At 35.1% G+C, this 24928-nt stretch overlaps 1 protein-coding gene across 1 annotated transcript; it reads left to right on the top strand.

Moving 5' to 3' along the window:
* Window positions 1-1222: 1222 nt before the first annotated feature.
* Window positions 1223-23089, top strand: LOC140434309 (G-protein coupled receptor 143-like). The gene is made up of 6 exons (XM_072522471.1): window positions 1223-1565; window positions 7073-7184; window positions 11323-11417; window positions 14374-14552; window positions 18017-18344; window positions 22832-23089. The coding sequence occupies exons 1-6, from the start codon at window positions 1416-1418 to the stop codon at window positions 23051-23053; spliced, it is 1086 nt and encodes a 361-aa protein (XP_072378572.1). The 5' UTR covers window positions 1223-1415; the 3' UTR covers window positions 23054-23089.
* Window positions 23090-24928: the final 1839 nt, after the last annotated feature.

The following is a 24928-nucleotide window of genomic DNA, read 5'->3' as shown; positions in this document are numbered from 1 at the left end:
CCTCTTACTGATAACCATGGTTTTTGTTTTCTTTATGTTTATTGTTAAACCAAACTGTTCCCCTGTACCACAAATTGTGTTTAGTAACGTCTGCAGGTCTGTCTCACTTTCAGCGATAATGACTGTATCGTCAGCATAACGGATGTGTTGTAGTGGTATAGATGACATTATAAAACACATCGCTAAAAGTAAATGCAAGTGGGCAGGACACATCGCTATAGTGAAAGATAATACATAGATGGGCCAAAAAAGTCTTGAGTGGAAACCGAGAGCAGATAGACGAAATCCGGGAAGACCACGCACGAGATGGACTGACGGCATAAAGAGGGTATTTACCAACTGGATTGCAACCGCGCAAGATAGATCTGAATTGAAGTTTTCCGAGGAAGCCTATGCTCAACAGTGGACGACTATGGGCTGATGATGATAGAAGAAATGAATATCTCATTCTCAACCAATGAAAAGCGGCATACATTTCCTCAATACACAAAAAAGGCTCTAAGAAATACCCCAATTATTATCATGGCATCTTAGTAACTAGTACACTTAGTCATTTATATGGAAGAATCTAGAGAAAAGGTCGAGTTTCCGATCCATTATATAAGTTTTGTAGTGCCTTTATGAGTGTGTGATTAAATATTGGTGTCTCTAAGTAGGTACATGGTACATTTCAAAGTTTTGTTATTGACACTGTATCGTAACCTTTTTGCATATCAATAAAAGGTATATGTACTTCTTGATTTTTTGCTGTTTTTTTTTCAATGATCAGCTTTAAGTAAACTACTTTGCAAGACTTACCAGCCCTGAATTTATTTTGTTCTTCCAGCTAGTAATTAGTCTTTTCTTTTATAAGGTCCCTTAATATTCTTTTGTATAAACGAAGAAGTGCACAATTACTGAGACGCCACGGTAATTATTGGGGTCTTTCTTGGATCCTTTTTATATTGAGGAGATGTACGCCACTTTTCATTGGGTGGGAATTGGATATTACATAATAATTCACATAGTAACAATTTTTATGATCAAACTATATAGTTTTTAAGTAGCACATTTGAGGAGTTCCCCCAAATTATTTTACCTAAGCAATAAAAACACAATAATAAACTCGTGGGGTATGACATTCAAATAATTTTTCTCGATATAAGATTCACCCTGTATAACAAACACTAATCTCCTTCACAAAGATAAAGATAAAATAACCCACAACAAACATTAAAAATGAATTGAAAAAGTAGTTGCTCTACAGTTATCAAAGCTTCCTACAGGCTAATGAAGACACGCGATACGTCTGTCGTGCAGCCAACGATATTCGATTCATGTAGGTATACGCTCTTTTCTGGCTTCTCGAAAACATTTCATGTCTACCTTAATCCTTAGTTGATGTGTTAGTTCAAGGTGCAAAGTGTATGTAAACAATGGCTGATCCGACTATTCAGACGTTTTGTTGCCATCACGGTAATGGCACCGATATGGCTATCGCCATCATGGAAGAGTTTGATACAAACGCTTACAATGGTGTTTGTATAATGTCATCGACTTTAGGAATACTTGGAGCTCTTTATCAGGTACTCTTTTAACAATGTCAATGTTTAACTTTTTTGTATGATTTTTCCGTAAACAGAAAATTTTCTGTAACTTCTAGATAACGTTTTTGAAAATTTTAGTGCAAATATGATTAGGAAGAGTTTAATACACTGATAGCATATACACTGATGGCCTCAAAACCTGGACATATAAAACAATTTTACTATAGTTTCTTTTATCAAATACAACGAAATATAGACAGTTGAAATATTTTATATAGAGAACATGTAAAACAATCCACTAACTTTTATTTTTTGATACATCCCTAATTTTTTAAAAAATCTCATATCGACTTTACGCTACTTTATAAGTTTACCCCTTTTTTGGAATTCTGCTCTCTTTCATTCTTTGTACGTGCCCATATCATCTTAGCTGATTGAATCTGATGTTACACTAATCTTGATTTTCTGGCCGCTACTCCTCCAATAATCCATTTCCGTTGCTTCCAAAGTCTTTATGGCTTTCTTATTTAGTGGCCATATTTCGTTTCCATATGTAACAATGCCTTCACAATAATATTATAGATTTTGTGTTTATTTTCTCACAAAAATTGTTTTATCCCACAGTATCCTGTTCAATTGCTGAATGACTTGTCTTCCCTGGTTATTTCTGTGTTTAATCTTTTAATCCAAATTGCTGGCATTGATGATGTGTATGCCTAGATATTTATGCATTTTACAATGATTTATTTGTTGGTGTTGCTCTTCCAAAATTAGATTTTGTTGTTCTCCTCCTATACACTTGTATTCTGTATTTTCTCCCAGCATGCGTTTTTTTTTGGTTATTGCCCTTCGTACCTCTCTTTGAGCTGTTTGGTATTCGTATAGACTTTGATCCGTTTTTAAGTTCAGAAATGTGTTTATTTATCACGTTTGGTTTTTATTTTCTCTTCGATTTCTTCATCCCACCAATATAGCGTTCTTTGTGCTGTCTTTTAATCCTTACCCATGGCTGCTTTTGCTGCACCCTTTAAAATTATGTATAAACTATTAATTATTATAAATAAATTTCCAAATTTAATTATTTTATTTCCCGCGGCACTAGTTGTAAAGTAAAATATTCAAGTTTGAAAAATGATTTATAGAAATTGTTTAAAAAATGTTTACAACTTTTGGAGATGGGGAACCTTCATATTCGTATTCAGAGAAAAATTTTACATAAGATAGAATAGTTATTAACCATGAAAACAGATGGTCACTCCTTACTGGGCTATTTTATATTTAGGTATTCCGGAGAAAAAAATGGTCGTATTCTCCTAGGTTTTCTGATCCTTGCCCCTTCTTTTTGGTCTCAGTAACTACTAAAATATCCATGTTAGCTTTTTTTGTTTCTGAAATTATGTTGTTAATTTTTTGTAAGATACCTTGAACGTTCCATGTACCATATTCATAATCCATTTTCCTAGTGTGAGTCGTCAATCGTTTCCGAGGCAGGTTACTGGAAGTTTTAACCTTCCTCTAAAAAAATAGAGTGGTTAGTCCGATGGCTTAACCCCCGTCCAGGAGGACCGGAGGTTTGATGTCGGAGTGACTCTCTCCTAGACTGGTTGCCTTCTCTGCAGCTCAAAGAGACATGTCTTCCCTTCTTTTTGATTTTATATTAGCCTAAAAACCAGGGGGCTGTCACCTCCACCCTCCAGACAGTTGTGAAGACTTTCTTCTCTGCCATGGACGCTGTTGGGGACTTCATCCGCGACTCTGGATGAGAGATCCTTAGCAGGTAATAGTTTCCTTGGCCAGGAAACACCTGGAAACCGCTGAGAGTAGGGATTGATTCACTTCCCCTGATAGGGCTATCCAAAATGAGTTCCTACTTGCTGCTTAACGTTGCTCTAATATTGACTGTTAAGTACACAACATCCTACGTATAGACCCATCTCACAAGAGGAAAAACAAATTATTGAGCCTATTATAACATAAAACAAATCTGCGCGAAGAAAACCGATTAAGTTGGATGAAAGACAAAAAATATCCTCATAAGAACTGTACATTCGTTTTTCTTTTGAAAATAGGGCTCTAACTGTCTTATCTTATTTTAAGTAAAATAGACGAAATCAAAATTTTTCCTAAAATAAGTCGTGAATCATTACCATTCCAATACATTTAAGATGCCTTCATGAAACGACAGTGATAGAGAGTAGAAAATTAAGGATTCGGATCATTTGTGCTGACCTCATTTTAATTTGCTATAACACATTGTGAATGCGTTTGTTGTTACAGTTGGCTCACTGTAAAGACCCGCACATTACCCATTAAAATGTATGAAAAGCTATCAAAATGTTGTAAACCGATAATATTTTGATTTTATTATTAGAACGGCGTATTTGATTTGCATTTCATACCATTAGTAAACTCTATTACGTGCATGGGTCACCTGTGAGTATTACTTTGGACTGAACTATCCTGTTGTCACTTCTTTCAAAAACTGCGTCATCTTCAGTATCATCTATAGCAATAGATATTTATTCAGCATTTTTTAAATGACTTTATAATCGTCTCTTCCTTCACAGCTTCTCAAGAATATTTCACTCAGGTACAAACTCTGAAATTGTAACATGATTTGACATTGCCATCCATTTATTCCTCTCTTGTATAAAATTTTTAAATCGTTTATTAGGGTTGTAATTTAAAATCCACAAGGAAACTAAGTTCCTGTAGTTGGCTGTATACCATATATTAAAAATTTTTTAATAAAATCCTTTATAAAAAGATATATAAAAACCCAGTCGGGCTATGTTAAATAGACAAAACGTTTTCGGAATAAGTATTCCATCATCAGTGTCAAGTTAATACATGAATGTAGCCACTAAATATGGGGGTAAAAACCCTTTAAGAATTACTAAATGAAATTTAGTTTACATTATGTCTTGTTTAAAATTAAGATGGTAAAGTTACCGTTGGATTGGTAATATGGCGACATATGACTCTACATTAAGTTGCAAGTCCTGAGACCGTATGTCTACGATTGTAATTTACTTGTGAGGCCTTCGCTGACGATTTACGAATGAAATTTTTATATTCAATCCTTTTATAAGCTTTATTGTTGTTACTGTTGTATGTGGTAGGAATTAATACCACAATAACATCTAGACGTTTTGCTTGTATTTTTGGGTAGTGATTTTCTCTTGGAAATTACCATGGACGGAAATTGTGTCTGCAAAATAAGCTACAACTGCACTATAGTAGTATCATCGAGTAAGAGGTGGCTTTCCTATACCGGCAATAACTTTTTGCCAATTGGATGTTGCCAATCTTCTAGCATACCATGTGGAGTTACAGATTTGAATTTTTTTTCGTAGATATTAAGACCTTTCGGTATTTTCTAATATCTTCAAAGCTTTAGAAGATTCATAGTCTCAGGTTTATAATTATTTTGTTCCAATTGTTCTTATATCTCAAGTTTTACCCATCAAATTTCCATTATAATAATAATAATAATAATAATAATAGCGTTTATTGTCCAACAGAATCCATTTATAGGACAAAATACAATACTAAAGTTAAATAATAATAATAATTCATAAGTACTAACTAAATAACACATTTATCGAGTATTTTACCTTAACATAAAGAAACTACTCAATCAGCTAGGTAGATCTCAGCCATCCTAGTAAGCTGCTTTAAACTGCAGTGAAATATATCGCAGTAAGCACTTACGGAATTATAATAGTTGCACATGAGAAATAGAGGAGAATTTAACATAAGATTAGTTCTAGCTTGTGTATTTCTGAACGTGATCGAATTTCTCACTGGATAAGATGGAACGTTAAAATTTATTTGTCGAAGAATATCAGGGCAGTCAATGAGATTGTGTAGTAGCTTGTACAGGAATATTAGGGAGCCATTAATTCGTCTAGATTCTAATGATACTACGTCCAAACCGCTACACAACTCACTATTGCTGATGCCCCTCTTGGGATATATGCCGTTAATTTTGAAAGTCAAAAATTTTAAAAATTTACGCTTCACCTGCTCTATAATTTGGATATGTACATCATAAAAAGGTGACCAAATGACAGAGGCATATTCCAGTTTACAGCGTACAAAAGTGTAATAAAGTAATTTAATTGCCTTAGTATTAGTGAGATTTCGACTATTTCTAATTATGAATCCATAAGATTTAAGTGCTTCTTTAACTGTTCTTTAACTATGTTCAACAAAGGTGAGTTTATAATCAAATGTAACTCCAAGGTCTTTAATTTTATTCAAACGTTCAAGTTCATTGCCGTCGATAATATAATATAAGGATGGTATATACTAGACTGTTTCCTAGAATAACTAACTACTTTGCACTTATTGGCATTAAGATTCAAATGATTTGCATTACACCATTCATGTGCTCGATTTAGTTCACTCTGCAGAAAATGACAATCATTAAGGTCGCTTATCAATGAATACATCTTTAAATCATCGGCATAACATAAACATGGTGCAGAAATTGATTCACACAGATCGTTAATAAATAACAAGAACAATAATGGACCTAGATTAGAACCTTGTGGAACCCCTGAAGAAGCTAGGTATTTTTCCGATTTGTAACCATTATAAGCAACAAACTGCGTTCTATTTGACAAGTAAGACCTCATAAAAAGTCACCGCATTCTCAGAAAGACCAAAGAGATACAATTTAGAAAGTAATACGCCGTGGTGAATTCTGTCGAACGCCTTCGTAAAGTCAGTGTATATGACGTCAACTTGACCTCTATTATCTAGGGCCGCTGAGATATATTGTGTGACCATTAATAAGTTTGTCACAGTGGACCAATTGGAGACAAAACCATGTTGATATTGAGACAGCTGATTACGAGTGCGTGAGTAAATACGATTATACAAAACTATTTCAAAGACTTTCGATAGATTGCAAATAATGGAAATTGGTCTGTAGTTTTCTACCTGACCCTTTTCACCAGTTTTGAATATTGGGCACACTTTTGACTCCTTCCAGAGACTCGTATATTCCTTGTTAAGAAGACATAAATTAAAATTTTTTAATAGTGGCACAGTTAAGGCACCTATACAATCCTTAACCAAAAAGGATGGAATATTATCAGGTCCACACGTCATTATAACTTTTAATGAAAGTTATTACCTTTTACTTTAGTTTTATTATGAATCAAGCTATTTCCTTTTCTATCTAATCTTCAGCATTTGTCTTTCCACAAATCGTTGTGTTTGAGCTATTATCTCCTTGGTAAGCGTCCATGTTTAAGAATTATTGTATGTGAGAATAGATAGCACACACTGATTTAAGAGCCTTATTTTTAGATACCGATGCTACCTTTGCTATTACTATTTAGTAGACAAGAGAGTTTGCCTACCTAGATTTCTTCTTTTTTATTTCCTCCGTTTGAGTTTTTACTCAGTTTTGTGATTTGTCCTAAGTATTCAGTTACTGAACTTCCTTCGTTCCGAACTTTGGCATCGTTGTCATTTTTTTATAAATGAAGATAATCCTAATATTTTAGTTTAAAACATAATTTTTTTTTCAGATTTTGCCACGGGAAGAATTTTCGAACAATCATAGGTGGTATTCATTTTCGGCTAAAAGAGGGCGAAAAATCATAGTATGGTTAGCAGTTGCTGATCTTTTGGCATCTTTAGGCAAGTAAGCAAAACGAATATTAATATGAGCATGTACTAGTTAATTGTAGAATGTGTTACATACGTCTAAAGCTGTTTTCAGATCTGGATATCTGTAGCATTCCACTTTGTTATTTTTTATAGGTATAACTTACTGAAAATGTGTATTTATGAACAGCTTGATGTTTTAAGAACATGTTTGTGATTTTCAATTCATTCTCAGTAGCCACCTCTCTTAATTCCTGTCCCTTGTATGTACATGCTGTTCTTCGTTTGTTCTAGTGATGGGAAGATCTGGTTCGTTTCGGTAACCCAAGTCATCCAGGTCAATCATTAAAATGATCCGTTCATAAAGATCCGTTCATATGAACGACTAATTCAATTTGTTGTGTAAGGGTCAAGTGTGTAGTTTAATATTGTTATGTTTATGAATCTTTCTGAGAGTATATGAATTAATGATAACGCAGGAACCGTTCATAGAGATTCGCTCATTAGGAGCGCCATGAATTGACCGATCAACGTGTCGCTATCACACAGTTCGTTTCGTAAACACTAGACAGCGCCATGCCTAGGGTCATTCGAACGATAGGGTCACAGAACGTGATTGTATCAATCACGGGTCTTCGAAAGGATTCGATCTTTGTGAACGGATCGTTCGTGACATTCTCATCACTAGTTTGTTCACACTTCTTGTAAAAGAGGCATGTTTCCGATTGTAGCGAGCAAGAGTTTTTTTTCTTTAAATAAGTGAAGAAATAAGTAAGTTTGGGATTGGGATGTTCATTGAACTTAAATATTTTCTGTGTAGATAATAAATTCTTATTCTATGTTCAGTTTACACCGAAGATGTCGATATGGAATTTCAAACAACCAATTTTTTTTCTTATCCTCGTTATATGGCATCACTCGTAGAGATATTAATAAAAAAACTAACCTAGGATGACCTTGCTTCTTGTTTACAGCCTGATCTTTAGCATATTAGATCTATAATATTATTAAATATATATGTTCAGTTATATCAATTTATTTTTACTCTGCACTTATTAGCAATTTTTAATTTTGAACACAAAATTGTTTATTTTCATATCTGTTATCTAATTAGTGTATGTTTAGATGATTTATAAAAAATTAGAGGATTGATAAACAAGCAATTGTTAGTTTTATGTAATTTGGAATGTATGTTAAAAATGCAAGATTGCCAACGTTATGCTTTGGAGATTAACTGAATATTATGGTAAGATGTATTTGCGCGGAAGAATTTGGACTGGAGAGATATTTAGTCAATAAATAACATACTCCATTGGCGTCATTTGTTTATTTCCGATACATTTTGTTTAAGAAAATAGTTGTTTCTTTTTAAATCTGTATAATTTTTTCACCGTTACTAACAATAACAAACCGACGTTCGTGTACCTGTCGAAGGTCAGGAAAATAAATGAAGAAGAGAGTTCTGACCTTGATCACCTCAGAAATGAGAACGCCGTTGAGTTGACTACCGCGAAAAGAAAAAACAAAGAAAGAACCCCCTACTGGTGGATGGATGAGATAAAAGGTCTACGGGAAAGTACTTTCGAGCTCGTAGGAATTATACAAAGAAAAGTACGCCGTCGACCAAGCCCTACTAATCGAAAATGACATAAATTGAGGCATTATAAGTAAAGTAAATACAGCAATGGAAAAAACCGCGAAATGGATAGAGGAAAACGATTTAAAATTAGCAGTAGAAAAGACTGAAATAATTATCTTAGCGTAACCATAAGTAAAGACGTAAACTTTCGGTTTAGAGGCGCCGATCTAAGACAACAGAAAAAGGAAACATATGTAGGAATAACATTCGACGACAACACGACATTCGGCCAGCATATACAAGAAGCATATCGGAAGGTAGAAGAGGGAACCTCTGCCCTGCAGAAGATCATGCCGACTATAGCGGGTCCCGGATCACACAGAGGTTGATAATGTTACAATCCATTATTTCAATAATATACTGGGCCCCAGTGTGGCACGAGGTCCTAAATAAGGCAAAATATAGATACATGCTTCTTAAAACACAGAGAAAACCTTGGATCAGAGTCAGTGCGTACAGAACCGCATTAACCATTGCTCTATACGTTGTGGCCATAGTTGTACCGGTGCATATTCTGGCCAGCGAGAGAGTCTAAATGCATCGAAGGGGCAACGGAGCTTTAGGTTCAGGACCGGAAGAAAGAAGTCTGGAGACTTGACAGGACCAGTGGTCAAGAAAAACAAGTAAGGCCACTTGGACAAGGGGCCCTTATCCCTGATGTAGGTAGTGAGGTGGTACGAATGTAGACACAGGCGCATTGACTACTACTTCACGCAATTCATGACGGTACAAGGATCTTTCCGGTCATATACGTACGGTATAAAAAAACCGAGGATGATCTGTGCACTGAGTGTGGAGTAGTGGATGACGCGAACCATGTGATATTCGTATGCCCTGTATATCATGTAGGGCGAGCCTCGCTACAGTTGTGACTAGAATCTCTTCTGGGTGAGACCCATGAATGAATGCAAAGAGCAATAGAAAACAAAAAAAATGTTTGACTTGATCATTGGTTTTGTCACTGAAACTATGAAACATAAAAAAGAAAAAGATTTATTTATACGAATATATACCTATATTGTATTAATCTTTTATACATTAAGAATTATATAGATGAGAAGAGCCTCTATACAGCCCTCCACCAGACTATAAGTCATAACAGCCATTTACACCTTGTTTGTCTATTTGTAGTGTGTGTAAGTATGAATGGAGGGAAGGATGAGCCCACCATACGGGGGTGCAAAATGAAAGGAGTTGTACTTACTAGTTTGTCTGGTAACTCTCTGTTAGTTTACGATGAGTAGAATGACGGCATGTCCGGCTGAAAACCCTGGATGGGGTGGAGCAGCCGGGACACGTCATGACAGTCACAGAGCGCATACAGAAAGTGCCAGATGGACGTAACGAGCCGAGCTGACGGAACAGACTCAACGCTCGCTAAGAGCGGTCCCGGCCTGGCAGTTGGAGTAAGAGGGGGTGAGTTTAGTTAGTAAACAGACGGTTCTCAGAGGGCTTTTTAAAATTCTTACCTCCACAAAAAAAGTAGAGAATAGAAGAAAACCAGGAGATCGCGTAGACAGAGGAACTACATCCCTGAAATACGTCTATTAATCTCTATTGGAATCATAAAGGAGTACCTACCTGCTACCTAAATCATTTTTAATATGCGAATGTCATGATTGAGGTAACTCGGGAATATATTAAGTCTTTATTGTGCACTACAATTAATCAAATTAATATAATTTTCCTTCTCGTTTCTTGAGCACTTGACAGGGTCTAGTGACACTCTAAATATTATTATCTTGCTGAATCCATTGGCTGCGATCTTGTGCTATATGGACGGCTTTATGTAGGGATTTTCCCACCATAGTCTTCATTTGATCTGCCCATCGTGCCCAGGTCTTCCTCTTGGTCTCCGGCCTTCTACCTTTCCTTCTACTCCCAATAGTTTCATGGTCACCGTTCCTCTAGCTATGTGGTGGAAGTAAATTAGGTATTCTCGGTTTACTTTTTTCAATTGCCTATCTTTTATATAAAGCTCTTCCAGAATTGACAGGTTGGTTCTATGTTCTGTCCAGAACACGCATAGAATTCTTCTATAGTCCCACATTTCGAATATTGCGATCTTACTCCTATCGATTTTTTTGAGAGTCCATATTTCAGCTGCGTATGTAGCAATGAGCAAAATAAGGGCATTGGCCAATCTAAGCTTAGTATTCCTTGTTATTGTTCGGTCTTTCCATATTTTAATCAATTTAGCTATTGCGGTTCGGGCCATTGCTAGTCTACGTTTGATTTATGAGGAGCAATTGCCATTGTTGGTTATCAGGGAGCACAAGTACACAAATCTGTCTATCACTTCGAAATTCGCCACTTGGTATATGTGCGGTAGATTATTTGCTCTGTCTACGATCATTATTTTTGTTTTTTTTTCCGGCTTATCCGTTCAGTGATGGTAATCATTTCGACTTCATTCGCTGCTAGTATAAGTGTGCCATCTACGTATAGCATGAAAATGATTTGTAATGTAATTTAAATGTAATTTTATATAAGCTTAATTTCTTATCAGTTGAATATTAACTTTTATTTCAGGTGTTTTTACACGATCTATGATATGGCTGAATTATAAAAATATTATGCCCTCTTCACATGATGATTCCAGCGTGGTATTTTGCGCAGTATCGTCGGTAAGTATTCTTTTTCTTAGACTGTCGTATACCTACGGAGCTTTTGTTCGCTATATGTTAATATTTCTTGTTCCGGTTTATATAATATATCTGTTATATTATTCCACTTTATTTATTTGCGCCCATAATTTGTTTATGGATGTAATTTATTACGCCCATATATATCCCTCTTATTGCATGAATTTATTTTATTTTATTTTTTGACAAAATAAAATAAAATTATATTAAATTACTCGTAATAGATGTATGAAGAATTCACGGTTACACACTTTTTTTAAATGATCCAGTTTTTGAGAAAACAAAATTGTGCCCATTAGGGAACATTATGTATAAAAACTTTTATTAGAACCCATTGTCATACACATTAGATCGATGTATTGTCAGTATCAAACTATTCCAAGCTACTACTTTTAGAATGAGAGCATAAATGCACCTTACATTTCTGGCACTGTACCCTTGGTTTTCCATTACAGTTTATCATCTTACATCTTTCGCTGTTTACCGTCCAGTTTGGCCAGTGTGAAAACTGATCTGTTTGTACATATTATATTGGTTCTAGGTTCAATGCATCTTCTTTTGGATGGTTGTTCGGGTGTTGACCTACTTTCCTTTTTTGTAAAACACCACTGTTAGTTGTTCAGGTAGAATTGTTTTGAAATTCAGCAGTGGTATAATCTCTTCAGTTTTTCCAATTTGTTTTTTGATTCGCCTGTCTAATAGCCAAGCATTGACTACTGCTATATCCAGCATATGATCGAAATTACGGTGGTACCATTTTTTGCTTTTGCTTTTAATTGGATATAATCCCAATGAGGAATCTTGTAGATCCACACCGCCCATACGCTTGTTATATTGATGTACAATGTCTGGACAATCAATTTCTTTCCTAGTTCTTTCGGTGCAAAAGAATCTTTCCACTTTGGCTGTTGGTTGAGTTCCACAATAATCTGACAATAAAGACACAATTTTGTTGTCAAACCACTGGACTGTATGTATTGCAGTATTCTCATAAGTACCAGAGTGTTCCTGGATGCTTCCCCTTTGTAATTTTTCAATTTCTTTCTTTTGCCAACCTTTATAATTCAGAATACGATTTGTACGGATTGTTGCGATGGAATGTATGTCTCGTTGACAAATATGACACCAGTGGTATACTTGAAAAATAATTATCGTAAAAGAATTTGTGGTTTTTATTGGACCTGGTATTTATTGGACCTTTTATTGGTACTGTGTAACCAGCTTTTCCAGCCAAAATTTCAAAATTATATAAAAATCCTGAGATTCATGAAAGAATCCACATCTTGTATCCTCGTTTATAAGGCTTTTTGGGATTTTATGTCTTCATACTCGAACATCCTTTGAACGATATAACTCGTCACAAGATAAGTGTTCTTATAAAGGTATCTGCAAACACGATCTTTTTATTTGTTCAATCAGGGGCGAGATTTTATCAAGACTCCGTGTATTTTCTAAATTATTACTAAAATGAAGAAACCTTTTGATTTAAAACGATTGATAGGCATTACGCCTACAACTTGTGAAATTCTTGTTGTCGGAGCCCAATAGCGTCTTGTAGTAGGTTACCTTATTAGAGACATCCACAGCAATATCCCCATAAAATTTTCAATTTCTACAGGACATGTGGTAATTGGCTTTTGTGGATTTGCGCTGTATATACAAGTTTGTCGAACTACCTCAATTATAAAATCTGGTTTCAAAAAAAACTAAACAAGTTGTAAGGAAAATTGAGCTGCAATATGTTGGTTCGAAGTAATTCACTATCTTCAAAATGCAGTTCATCTACATTTCGCACAGTTTTTGAAGGACGTCATGTCATATGACGATAGATTCTTGTCAATAGATTTCAATAGATTTTTGTTTCGTAGGTAGTTCAGTATCCGATTCATCGGTTGGTAAATCATCATCTTCATTATCAGAATCTTCTTGACTGTCAATGAATACTATAGCCCTGGTGGTTTGTGCAGCTAACGCCTCAACGTTATCTTCATCAGATAGTTCCGAATCTTCACTTTCAGAAGGAATATGTCGTAACTTATAGGGCTGAATAGTTTTTGCTTTATTGTTGTAAAACGATGTTGTTGGAATACTCTCTAATTTAATCCATTTTTTTTTTCTGAAAAGAAAGTTTACTTCAGGTTTATTCAAAGAAGCCTACCAACTTGCAAAAAACAAACTATAAAATATTTCCTTTTTTCAGTGTCAAAATTTACCTTTAGCGCACAATGTTCCTGTACGGGAATAGTAACAATTTGGGTCAAATACTAACAACAACAAAGTAAATTTATTATTTCAATATATCAGTAGATCCTTACAAGATTTATAAACGCATATATAATTTTTATTTCTCAAACTTACCTTATTTTTAGCTAATATTCGAAAATAAAATACATGTGTTATTAACAACCTACTCCAAGGTCACTTCAAACAACACTGCTATTTATTCAAACAACCGATGGGTATATTATCAGCAACACACAATACACATCTAAGAACGAATGTTCCCAAGAGGGAATAAGATGTGTACTCGGTTAAAATTGTCGATAGCAAATACTCATGGAAATTTTATATTTTGAGTTCCCATTTGGGTCTTTTATGCAATAGAGGGATATTATTTTTTTATTTCATCGCTTTTTAGCATACTTATATTACATTTCTGCTCTTGTCTTCTGCGTTAGTTCGTCTTAATTTTATTATCAAGACGGTAAGCATGACTTTACATGCTTAATTTAGAAAATATATCAAATAATATTCACTTTTCTACGTTTTTTTTACTGTTGACGTATATTCTTTAGTGGAGAATCTTTTCTAATTTTTTAATGTTTAATGAAGAATATTCCTCCGTTTTCTCATATTTCAATTCAGGACAAGAAAATAAACCACATCTAGATTTAAACTAGAATTAACTTTTATTTTGAACAAATATTACTTATTTTAGGCACTCACTCAGTATTTCTATACTGCAACGTGGGTATGGACATTATGCTACGCCATAGACATGCGGTTGATCCTAACACAAAAAGATAGTCATACGAAGTTGTACCATCTGACTGCTTGGCTAATACCTGCCTTTACTACAATTGTTGGATTAGTCCTGCTGTACACGCCAGATGCTAAGTAATGTATTTTTGTTTCATATATTCACGTCACGAAAAACGGGCATTTCTATAATTTGTGATTAGTTTTTTATTGCTTTTAATTTTTTTTTAATTTGGTCATAAAACAATACGGTTGATACTCAGTTTGCACATTATTGATTGCACAGTTTTCTACTTTTTTGCACAATTTGAATACTTTACAGATCTTGGTATTCGGATAGTTTCCTCGCCTCCTAGAACTCCAGACCTTAACCTCATAGATCATTTATGGGAAAATTCGGGAAGAATAGTTAGGCAAAATTAAAACTGTTCATACTGTGGTAGCGTTAGAATAGGAGCTGGTAAACGAGTGGGAACAAATACCGCAAAACTAGATTGCAGCTAGAGATACACGCGGGACGTCCGTCCGGCAGTTTGTCACGCATTTTGTCCCGCAGGACGGGAAAGGACGTGGGACGTGACAGCAATATTTGCTATGGGATGGGATCCTCCTCCTCCTAAGTGCCTCCTCTGTTGAGGTTGGCGATCAATATGGCAAATTTCTCTCTATTCTGGGCTTGATGAATTAATTCATTTCCTTTTGTGTGGGTCCAATCTCTGATGTTTTGTAGCCAAGATTTTTTTTTCGTCCTATGCCCCTTTTACCTTTAATCTTGCCTTCTAATATTACCTGGAGCTACTCAAATTTCCTATGGCGCAATATGTGTCCTAGATATGACGTCTTTTTAATTTTGATAGTATTGACCAGATGAGGGCGTGTGTTCATTGCTCTCAGTACTTCTTCATTCGTAGTTCTGCTGGTCCAGCTTATTCTTAGCATTCGGCGGTATATCCACATTTCAAATGAATTTAATTTGTTGACGTCATACTGTTTTAATGTCCAGGTCTCACAGCCATATAGTAATAAAGACCACACATAACACTTTAGTGTTCTCAATCTTATTGAGACTGATAGCTTGGGGTTACAGAGCATTTAACGCATATTCATGAAACCAGATCTTGCTATTTCAATGCGTCTTCTAATTTCTTTTGAGTGGTCTAGTTGACTATTTAGTTCTCTGACCAGGTATATGAAGCTTTGGGAACTCTGAAGGGTGATACCATTTATTTGTATGTTAGGTGTAACTTGTTCATGGGGCTTTTTGTGGAATACCAGAATTTTGGTTTTGGAAAAGTTAATGTCCAAGCCCAGCCTGTGACTTATATCTTATATTGTTAATGATGAGTCCATTGGCTCTGGCACCTTCAGGGCGATCTTCTAGAGAAGCTCTAATTATATCTTCGGCATATACATTAAATAATAGGAGGGATAAAATGCACCCTTGACGCACTCCTCGTTCTATGTTGATGTACTTGGTGTTTCTGTTCTCTGTTCGAACGCATCCTGTGTGGTTCCAGTATGTATTACTTATGATAGCTATGTCGTGTCCGTCAAACCCTACTTCTTTCAGCACGTTTTTCCGTGTTTGATGCGGTCAAAGGCCTTTCTATAATCGACAAAGCACACATACAGCCGTTTTTCAACCTCAAGATACCTTTCTGCCATCAGTGTCAATCCCATAATTGCTTCTCTAGTGCCTGTACCCTTTCTAAAGCCATATTGAGAACGACTCAGGTATTCTTCACACTTATTTTGAATTCGGTTATAAATTATTCGCATAAAAATCTTAGCGGCATGACTCATTAGGGATACAGTTCGATGGTCTTCACATTTCCTTGCTTTTTGTTTTTTAGGAAGAGCTATATATATATATATATATGGATGTTAGCCAGTCATGCGGTATTATGCCATGTTCATATATAATGTTGTAGAGGGATGTTAATTTCCTGACAGCATTATCACTTAGGTGTTTAAAATGTTCGGCTGTTATTAGGTCTTCGCCGGGTGCCTTGTTGTTCTTTGCGTCTTTTATTGCCTGCAAAACTTCTTCGGTGAGAATGTTTAATTTTTCATCTGTATCTATTTGTGGGGGCTCTTCTGTTCTCTGATCACCAAACAAATCTTTAAGATATTGCTCCCATATTTCTTTCTGTTTTTCAGGGTCCAATTCCATTTGGTTTTTCTTGTCTGTTACAATCGATAAGTGTTTGGGTTTCCATATTCCAGCTACTTCTTTAACCTTTCTGTGTAGTTCTCTATTTTTATGCTTCATATGCAGATCTTCTACCTCTTTACATTTTTCTTACATCTACTATTCCTTAGCTACATTTATTTTTTTCTCAATTTCCCTGTTGAATTCTTTGTATCTTGTTAGGTTTTTGTTTTTTACCATCCGTCTCCTCTCCATAATTTGTAATATTTCGTTTGTCATCCATGGTTTTCTATGTTTACGGTTTTCTTTCTGTATACTTTGGTCTGCTGCCTCTAAGACACTATTTTTAATTTTCCCCCACATGTCTTCAATGTTTTCTTTTATTGTCTTCTCCTTATTGGGAGCTATTGTCTTAGACTAACTGCGTGTCTACCATGTCTTTATACTTCTGTTGCTATCCTTGGTTAGCACTACTCCATGCTATTCTCTGACTGGGTTTAGCCTTGTCTATTCTTTTAAGTTTTAATCGGATGGTTGCGACTACAGGATTGTGGTCTGAATTTATGTCACAGCTCGGGTACGTTTTTACATTTAGAATACCATTACGGAACCTTTTGTTAATTGTAATGTAGTCGATTTGGTTCCTCACAATATTTCCTTCGCAATCTTGAGGAGACCTTTACGTATATAGACGTCTTTTAGGTAATTTAAACCATGTGTTAAGAACCATCAGGTTGTTCTCTTGGCAAAATTTAACAAAGCGTGTGCCTCATTCGTTCCTGGTCCCTAAACCATATGGGCCGATGATCGATTCGACTTTTTCTACTCCTACTTTGGCATTCCAATCTCCCATAAATATGTTGATGTCGTCTGATTTCATGTGTTTTTTGATTTTTTCAATATCGGAATAGAAAATCTCAAGATCTTCGTCTGGGCTGTCTTCTGTCGGTGCGTATATTTGTATTATATTGATGTCGAATGGTTGTCCATTTAATTTGATAATCATTAATCTGTCGCTGACTGGTAATAAACTTGTCGTGTGTTGTTTCATGGATGGTGTTACCAACACTCCTACACCTGACTGAGCATCATCATGGGATAGGATATGGGACATAAAAAATATCTCCGGAATAAAACAGATATTTTGGAACTTGTTTTTTATTTTATGATTTGTTATTGCACATACAATTTATTGGGATTTAAGTTTTTGTAATAATTTTTAATTTTATAAAAAATAAGCTTAATATTCGGTTAATTTTGTAGGTCAGTCTACTTAGAACATTTTACATTTTTTAGAACATTTTTTAGAGTTTTTGAGTACTTTACTGATTTTCTAAAATTCTCTTTCAAACACAAATGCCGTTCATTTTATAGAAATTGTTAAAGCTTTAGACGTATTTTACAAAGCTTTTTCATTTGTAGTTAGTACAGCTTTATCTTTTTTTTTCAGCTGTCATATGCCATCGACTTTAGGAACAACCATCCTGAGAATTCTTCCCAACTATATTGCAACTTACGTCCCAATACTAACAGTAATGATCGCAAATCCGTGTCTATATAAATCTTCAACGACCGATATGGAGAGAATAATCACCAGCTCTTTCGGTCAATTTACAGCCAAAGAAAGAGAAATTATCAGAGCAATAAAAATAAAGTTTTCTGTGATAAATATTGTATTCTATGTATGTTGGTTACCTAACTTGGTGAATGGTATTTTGTTATGGGCGTTATGGTTTCACCTGCCTATTAGAATTGTTATATCAATATGGTATATAATGGTTAGTATATTTAATAATAATCGCTACTTATACATAAATAAATGGATAATAAAAACAAGATTAAAATTTGATAGAAGTCATATCATAATCATTAGCATTTATATTCTAGAGAAAGGTAAAGACAAGAAATAATAGACCTATAAAAATAATTTCAAAAAATACTTATAATAATAATAATGTTTATTTACTTTACATTATACAATATTAAACATGTTACAATATAATAGTTCAATATAATAAAATTTAACCCTTTCACTCCTGATTTGTTTATTTTAAAATTTGATATATTTGTCTTTAATATGTTATTCTAGAGCATTTAAAAGAACTAAGAATGTATTTAAAAATTTTTATTTTTTATTTCTTTGGTAAAAAATTCATGGGATTGTATATCCCAACAGTATTTTTGTATGGGATATATAGTCCCAACAGTATACATGAATGATAAATATTATATATCCCAACAGTATTTGTGTATGGGATATATAGTCCCAACAGTATACATGAATGATAAATATTTCTACATGATATGGGGTAAAACAATCTCTACATAACGGAACATCACACATTTTACAAATAAATTTGGTACGTTTATCTTTGTTATGTTGTGTACACCTTATACACTTCAAGCGACTGGATTTTCCTAATATAGGTAAATGGTCGTCAACATTACTCATCACTGTGGCTGACAAGCTTCGACGGCCAACATGTTTGGTTTTTTTCTTCCTTCTTTGGAGTCCTTGTCGGCCAGTACTGATAAGAATCTTAGCTAAGTCAACCAGATAATTTAGAAATGGTATTTTCTTATTTATGGTATGTAACTCAGTATATAGAATATATGAATTGTATACTGCCATCATTAGAATTTTGTAGTAAACCTTCTTCCACCATTTTTGGGATTTTCTATTGAGATCGTACACAGATGTGATTTGATCACATCTATCTACACCTCCCATGTAACCTGTGGCGCACCCAGGGGGGGGGGTTTGGGGGTTAAACCCCCCCCCCCCAGGGCATTTAAAGTAAACAATATATAAAGAATAGTAGAAAAATGTAACTTGTCTTTCACACACAATACAAAAAATCCAAAACACTGATTGAATAATTAAATTACCACTTTAAATATGTAGAACACAATAATTATTGTATAAATACGCAATAATTAATAATATTTTTCATTTTATTTAGATACCTAATATTAGGCTTATAAAAAATTAGACAGAACGAGTCTGTTGCGAGTAGCATGCGCCTACAGGACTGTATCTGCGGCGGCCTTGTGGACTATCACGGGTTGTGTTCCTCTGCATGTGTTAGAGCAGTAGAAAAGAAAAGAGACATCTCTATGGGAGAAGAAAACATTTGACAACAGCTATAAAAAAAGAAAGGGAAAGATCAATGGAAAAATGGCAAGAACAGTGGAATAACAAGGAAGATGTTGCTCAGTGGACAAATATGCTGATCCCGAGCCTAAGGGACTGGGTAGATTGTCTGTTTTAGGGCGTATCTTCATAGGTTCAGAATAAATGTTCAGATAAATGCCTATACTGCGAATATTCCGACACTGTTACTCACACAATGCTGGAGTGTAATAGATGTACAGTGGAGAGAAACAGAATGTATAAAGAAATAGGTATGAACCCTGTGACTGTAAGAGATGATCGTAAAGATGACGGGAAATACGGAGGGATGGAATAGTGTTCACAATTACATCCAAGCAGTCATTAAAAAGAAAGAAGAAGAAGACAAATACCAACCGGGCTAATGACAGAGATAAGATCTAATTACTATTTTAATGGGAATAAGTCGCAATTGAAGGTTAAAATAAGTTTATTGACGTTTGAATTTTTGATCTTTGATCTTGCACTGATAACTTGTTTATACTCCAACAATTAATATAAAAAAGAATAGCGGTTGGTACAGAAGTACATCTAGCATTCATCGACCTAGAAAAGGCGTATAATACAGTTCCAAGACTTAAATTGTGGCAAGCTTAACAACAACTTGACATTAGTCCATACCTTTTAATCACAGAAGTATACAGGGATAACACTACTTATCTAAAAATCGGATATAGACTATCAGAGCCAATAAAAGAAACTAAAGGACTAAAACAAGGATGAAGTATGTCACCCTTACTGTTTAATTTATATATTGAGGCAGCCCTCCAAAATTGGAAAAACCACTGCCAGGGAATGGGAATCCCCATAGGAAATGACGTACTGTTCTCCCTAAACTTTGCGGATGACCAAGTCATCCTAGCTCAAGATTCTTATGATCTAGAATTTATGATAAAGTGTCTATAGAGAGAATATTTAAAATGGGGGTTACAAGTCAGCATGAAGAAAACAGAATATTTACTTAATTATCAGTTCAGATGCAAGGTTTGAAGTGTTGATAGACGAGGACGTGGAAATCAAACAAGTGAAAAAATTTAAATATTTAGATCCACTCATTGCTAAGAACGGCTTGGGAGAAACCAAAATTAAACACGAAGTAATCAGGGACGTAAAATTGTAGGATGTCTGAACTCCTTATGGTGGGATCACCACTTTTCCAAAAGGAACAAAAGAAGAATAGGGCAAACCATGGTTGAATCAGTTCTTTGTTCTATGGCTCTGAAGTATGGACAATTAATGCAGACCTGAAGAGAAGATTGTTGACAGTTGAAATGGATTATTTGAGAAGAAGTGCTAGAATATCAAGGCAGGAAAGGAAGACTAACGAATCTATAAGAAATAACATGAATGCTACAGAAACGGTCATTGACAGAATAGAAAGAAGAGGTTCAAAATGGTTTGGACATCAATTGAGAATGTCTGACAAACGTTGGCCAGAAAAACTTCACAAATCGAAGACCCCTGGAAGAAAAAAAAGAGGTAGACCTCGACGCTCTTGAAATGAAGGAATTAGAAGAGCGATGGAATCGACAGGTTTGGAGGAGGAGCATGCCTTGCACCGGGAGGATTCCTGGAGGAGAACGGGAATACGGCGATAGCCGTCTTCAAAATGTATTGTATTTACAAGTTCGATTAATGTCAAAAGTCAATAACCTTATTTTAACCTTCAATTTTGGCTTATTCCCATTAAAATAATAATTACTTTAAAATGCCACAAGAAAATAGCTTCAGAACAATAGATAAGATCTAGATAAGAGAAGGGAGTGTTCCAAAAATGTCGCCAGCCTTACAGTGGCCATCCCACTTTCGGAGTACGGTACGTGCGACAGTCAACTGCGCATAAGTAAGAGAGGGTGGTTTTAGTTGGTAGGCAGGATAATAGATACCTGAATCTTTGGAACTGCTATCTTTAGTACTTTAAATTAAACTAAAACCCAAATTGTAGAATTTCAAACCCCCCCCTCCCTAAGACAAATTCTGGGTGCGCCACTGCACGTAACATCATCATCACGTAGCGCTACAACCCTGGATAGATCTTGGCTGACTGTACAACTTTTTTTCCAATTTGTTCGGTCTTCCATCAACCTAGGGTCAAATGGAATGGTCATTTTCTGGAGATATGCTTGGATGTTATCTCTCCATCGCATTCTGGGACGTCCGAGTGGTCTTTTGCCTGTGAGAATCTCTTACCATACCAGTTTTACCAGTCTATCGTTATGCAGTCTGTGCACGTGGCCTGCCCATCTTAGTCGCTGTGATTTAATTTCTTGGACAATATATGCGTCATTGTAGAGTGCTTTTAATTCGATATTGGTTCTGATCTTATACTGGTTTGTGGTGATGTCATGGCGAGGTCCGAAAATGTTCTAAGTATTTTTCGTTCAAAGCGTCTGAGCTTTTCTTCGTTTGCTTTGGTCATGGTCCACGTTTCGCATCCGTATGTTATTATAGGTCTGACGATGGATTTATAGATTTTGATCTTTGAACTTCTTGTAAGATTTTTTGATTTTATGAGCTTATTCAGTGCGAATAGACAGCGGTTTGCAGATTGCAGAAAAGACAGAATCCAATCTGCAAACCTCCCATGTAACGGTTATAGAATTCAATCGATACAGAACAACAAATGTTGGCTTTTGTACCACCTTTCAGTTTTCTACACACAGTTGTTTCTTCTGGCTTATGGCAGTTAGTTAGTACAATAAAATCTTTTGTGTCCTGCCATCTTATAGCTAATGTTCCAGTTTCATTACCTTTTACTTGCGATTCTCCTCGATTTAGCTTGCCATGAAATTTGGGTAATTTTTTTCGGGTACTCATGCATGTACCGACAGCAGGAAACATAATGGTATCCATAAGATGAACTGTTGTAAAAAATCTGTCGAAGCAAATTACAACATTTTCATTAGAAATTGTTGACGATAAATGATTTACGACATGTTCTCTGTATAGTAACATTATTAGAATTTTACATATCATATCCACATGTACACCCCACTTCAAGTGACAATCAATATGAACGTCTCAATATTTTATGTATTATTTCCTATTTATTTTAATGTACGCGTTTCATTTCTCCTATTACTCTTGTTTTAGGCATTGGTGAACCCCCTGCAAGCCTTGTTCAATTGTATCGTCTATAGGAGATGGAGTAGTGGTACTGAGCGGGTAATCTTGCCCTGGCGCCAGATCGAAAAAGACGATGAAGATGTCAAAAATAGCATTAGCTCAAAATCATCTGAAGAAAAGGAGGAGATTTACCCGCTGTTAAAAAATACTCCTACAAATAGTGTTAATTTGTACAAAAGTATATCTTAAAACGGTTTTTATTTATTAAAGTTAATTTTTGTTTTATAGTTGTGTGATTTTTAACAAAAAATGATCCTTAGACACTTCTTCTTAGAGTGGTATGTCGCTATGGAATGTCGACGACTGCCATACTTTTAACATTGTTATATAGAAGTCGCTCTTGGTTACATGTAGCAATTGGTCTGGTGTCAAACCTGCACTCAGTGTTCTCTATTGATCAGTCTCTGCAGATCCTCAATTCAATTGCCTCAATAAGCCTTGTTGAAGATAAAAAAAAAACTGTGAAGATAAAAATATTATTTACTTTGATAAAACTATCACAAACATGAATTTGTTAAGAAAGGTAAGAGATGCAAAATTCTGAAAATACCTAGAAAGTTTTTAGACGTCTACACCAGTCAAAGACCACAAGACGATTTCCCGAAACGAGTAAGTACACACTCTCATAAATCAGGAATCTGAAACTTTTACCAATCACAGTGTCAAAAAAAAGAGCAGCTTTAAAGCGAATAAAGAACCATTAGTTACCGGAGGCATGCATCTCCGATATAAATTGACAATCAAAAAGTTAATAGAATATGAGGAGGAATTCAATGCTGTATCACAAATACCCAATAGCAGAAGTAAAATAGAATGACAGTAAACGAGAAACAATAAAAAAGTAATCATACACGTACCAAAAAGTCATTAATGCAATCATATAAACTGAAAATAGAAGAAATTTTTAATTATCCTTAAAAGCAACCAATAATTACCAAATCGTAACAAAAACAAAGATTACTTCTTGACAGAAAAGTGTCCGACAGGTTCTTCAGTATTATTGATAAGAGAAAAGTTTATGACATCAGGAGATGAATGGCTTGAGTGTGAAGAATATGAAGGATACAGAAAAAAAAGTGCCGTTATTCGGTAGAGAGCGTTAGAGTTGTTATTCGCTATTAATCATCAGAGAAAACGTATCATATACCATATGAAGTGGAAGAGCAGTGAAAGATGAATGTAACGACGTGACAAAAATAGAAATGATATCCTGCCAAAAAGAAGCTATAGAGAAGATTTAGTATTACAACAAAAGCGGAGGGACCAGGAAAAATAAAATATCTAAATCGAAAAATATAAGATGTATGGACGTATATTTGGAAAAGCTATATTATAAAGTGAGACGGGATGACTAAATAACACAAAAAAAGTATTCCTCACGAGTGAACCGTAAGAATAAAAAAACAGCGCTCTTCTAATTAAAAACTCCATCTAGATGAAATATGCTTCACAATTCAAGATACTGCCGTTTCCATGGCCCCCAATCACAAACCCTTACAACAATCACCATCCTCTAGGTCACAGCCTAAACAATTTCACCATCAAAATACACACCAAAACTCATCATTCATAGCCACCCCACAAATCACAGAGTATTACCACAACTGCAAATTTTACACACACATCTTACACACCGGAAGCCATTCAAAATACGACATCGAACACATGACACAATACATAAACAACTTTATGTTACAAAACGTTCATCTCAATTTAGAGCCCATACAAATATTTACAGTCGTTGAACAGGAAGTTGATAATCAGTCGGTATGCATACTCTCATTCCGTTTGTCCCTAGTATCCATTATTATAGATGGATGCCCGATTCAAACAACTGAGACTCAAACACCCACACAACACAAAATATATGATAAACCACATTTCAACCAAATTCTGCAGCCAAACCCCACTCATCCTAATCATTCCGGTGACGTAAAGTATTTCTTTGCAGTCTACGTGAACAAATCGGAAGAAATAGCCTACCTTTTCACAACAAACCCCATTCACGTGTCTATGGATGCATATTATCATTTAGAGTAAACGTGGTGTAAAAACGATCCTTGG

Source organism: Diabrotica undecimpunctata, chromosome 2 (genome assembly GCF_040954645.1).
Source record: "Diabrotica undecimpunctata isolate CICGRU chromosome 2, icDiaUnde3, whole genome shotgun sequence".
Taxonomy (NCBI): Eukaryota; Metazoa; Arthropoda; class Insecta; order Coleoptera; family Chrysomelidae; genus Diabrotica; species Diabrotica undecimpunctata.
The sequence above is the reverse complement of the archived record's forward strand: the minus strand, read 5'-3'. Positions and strand labels throughout refer to the sequence as shown.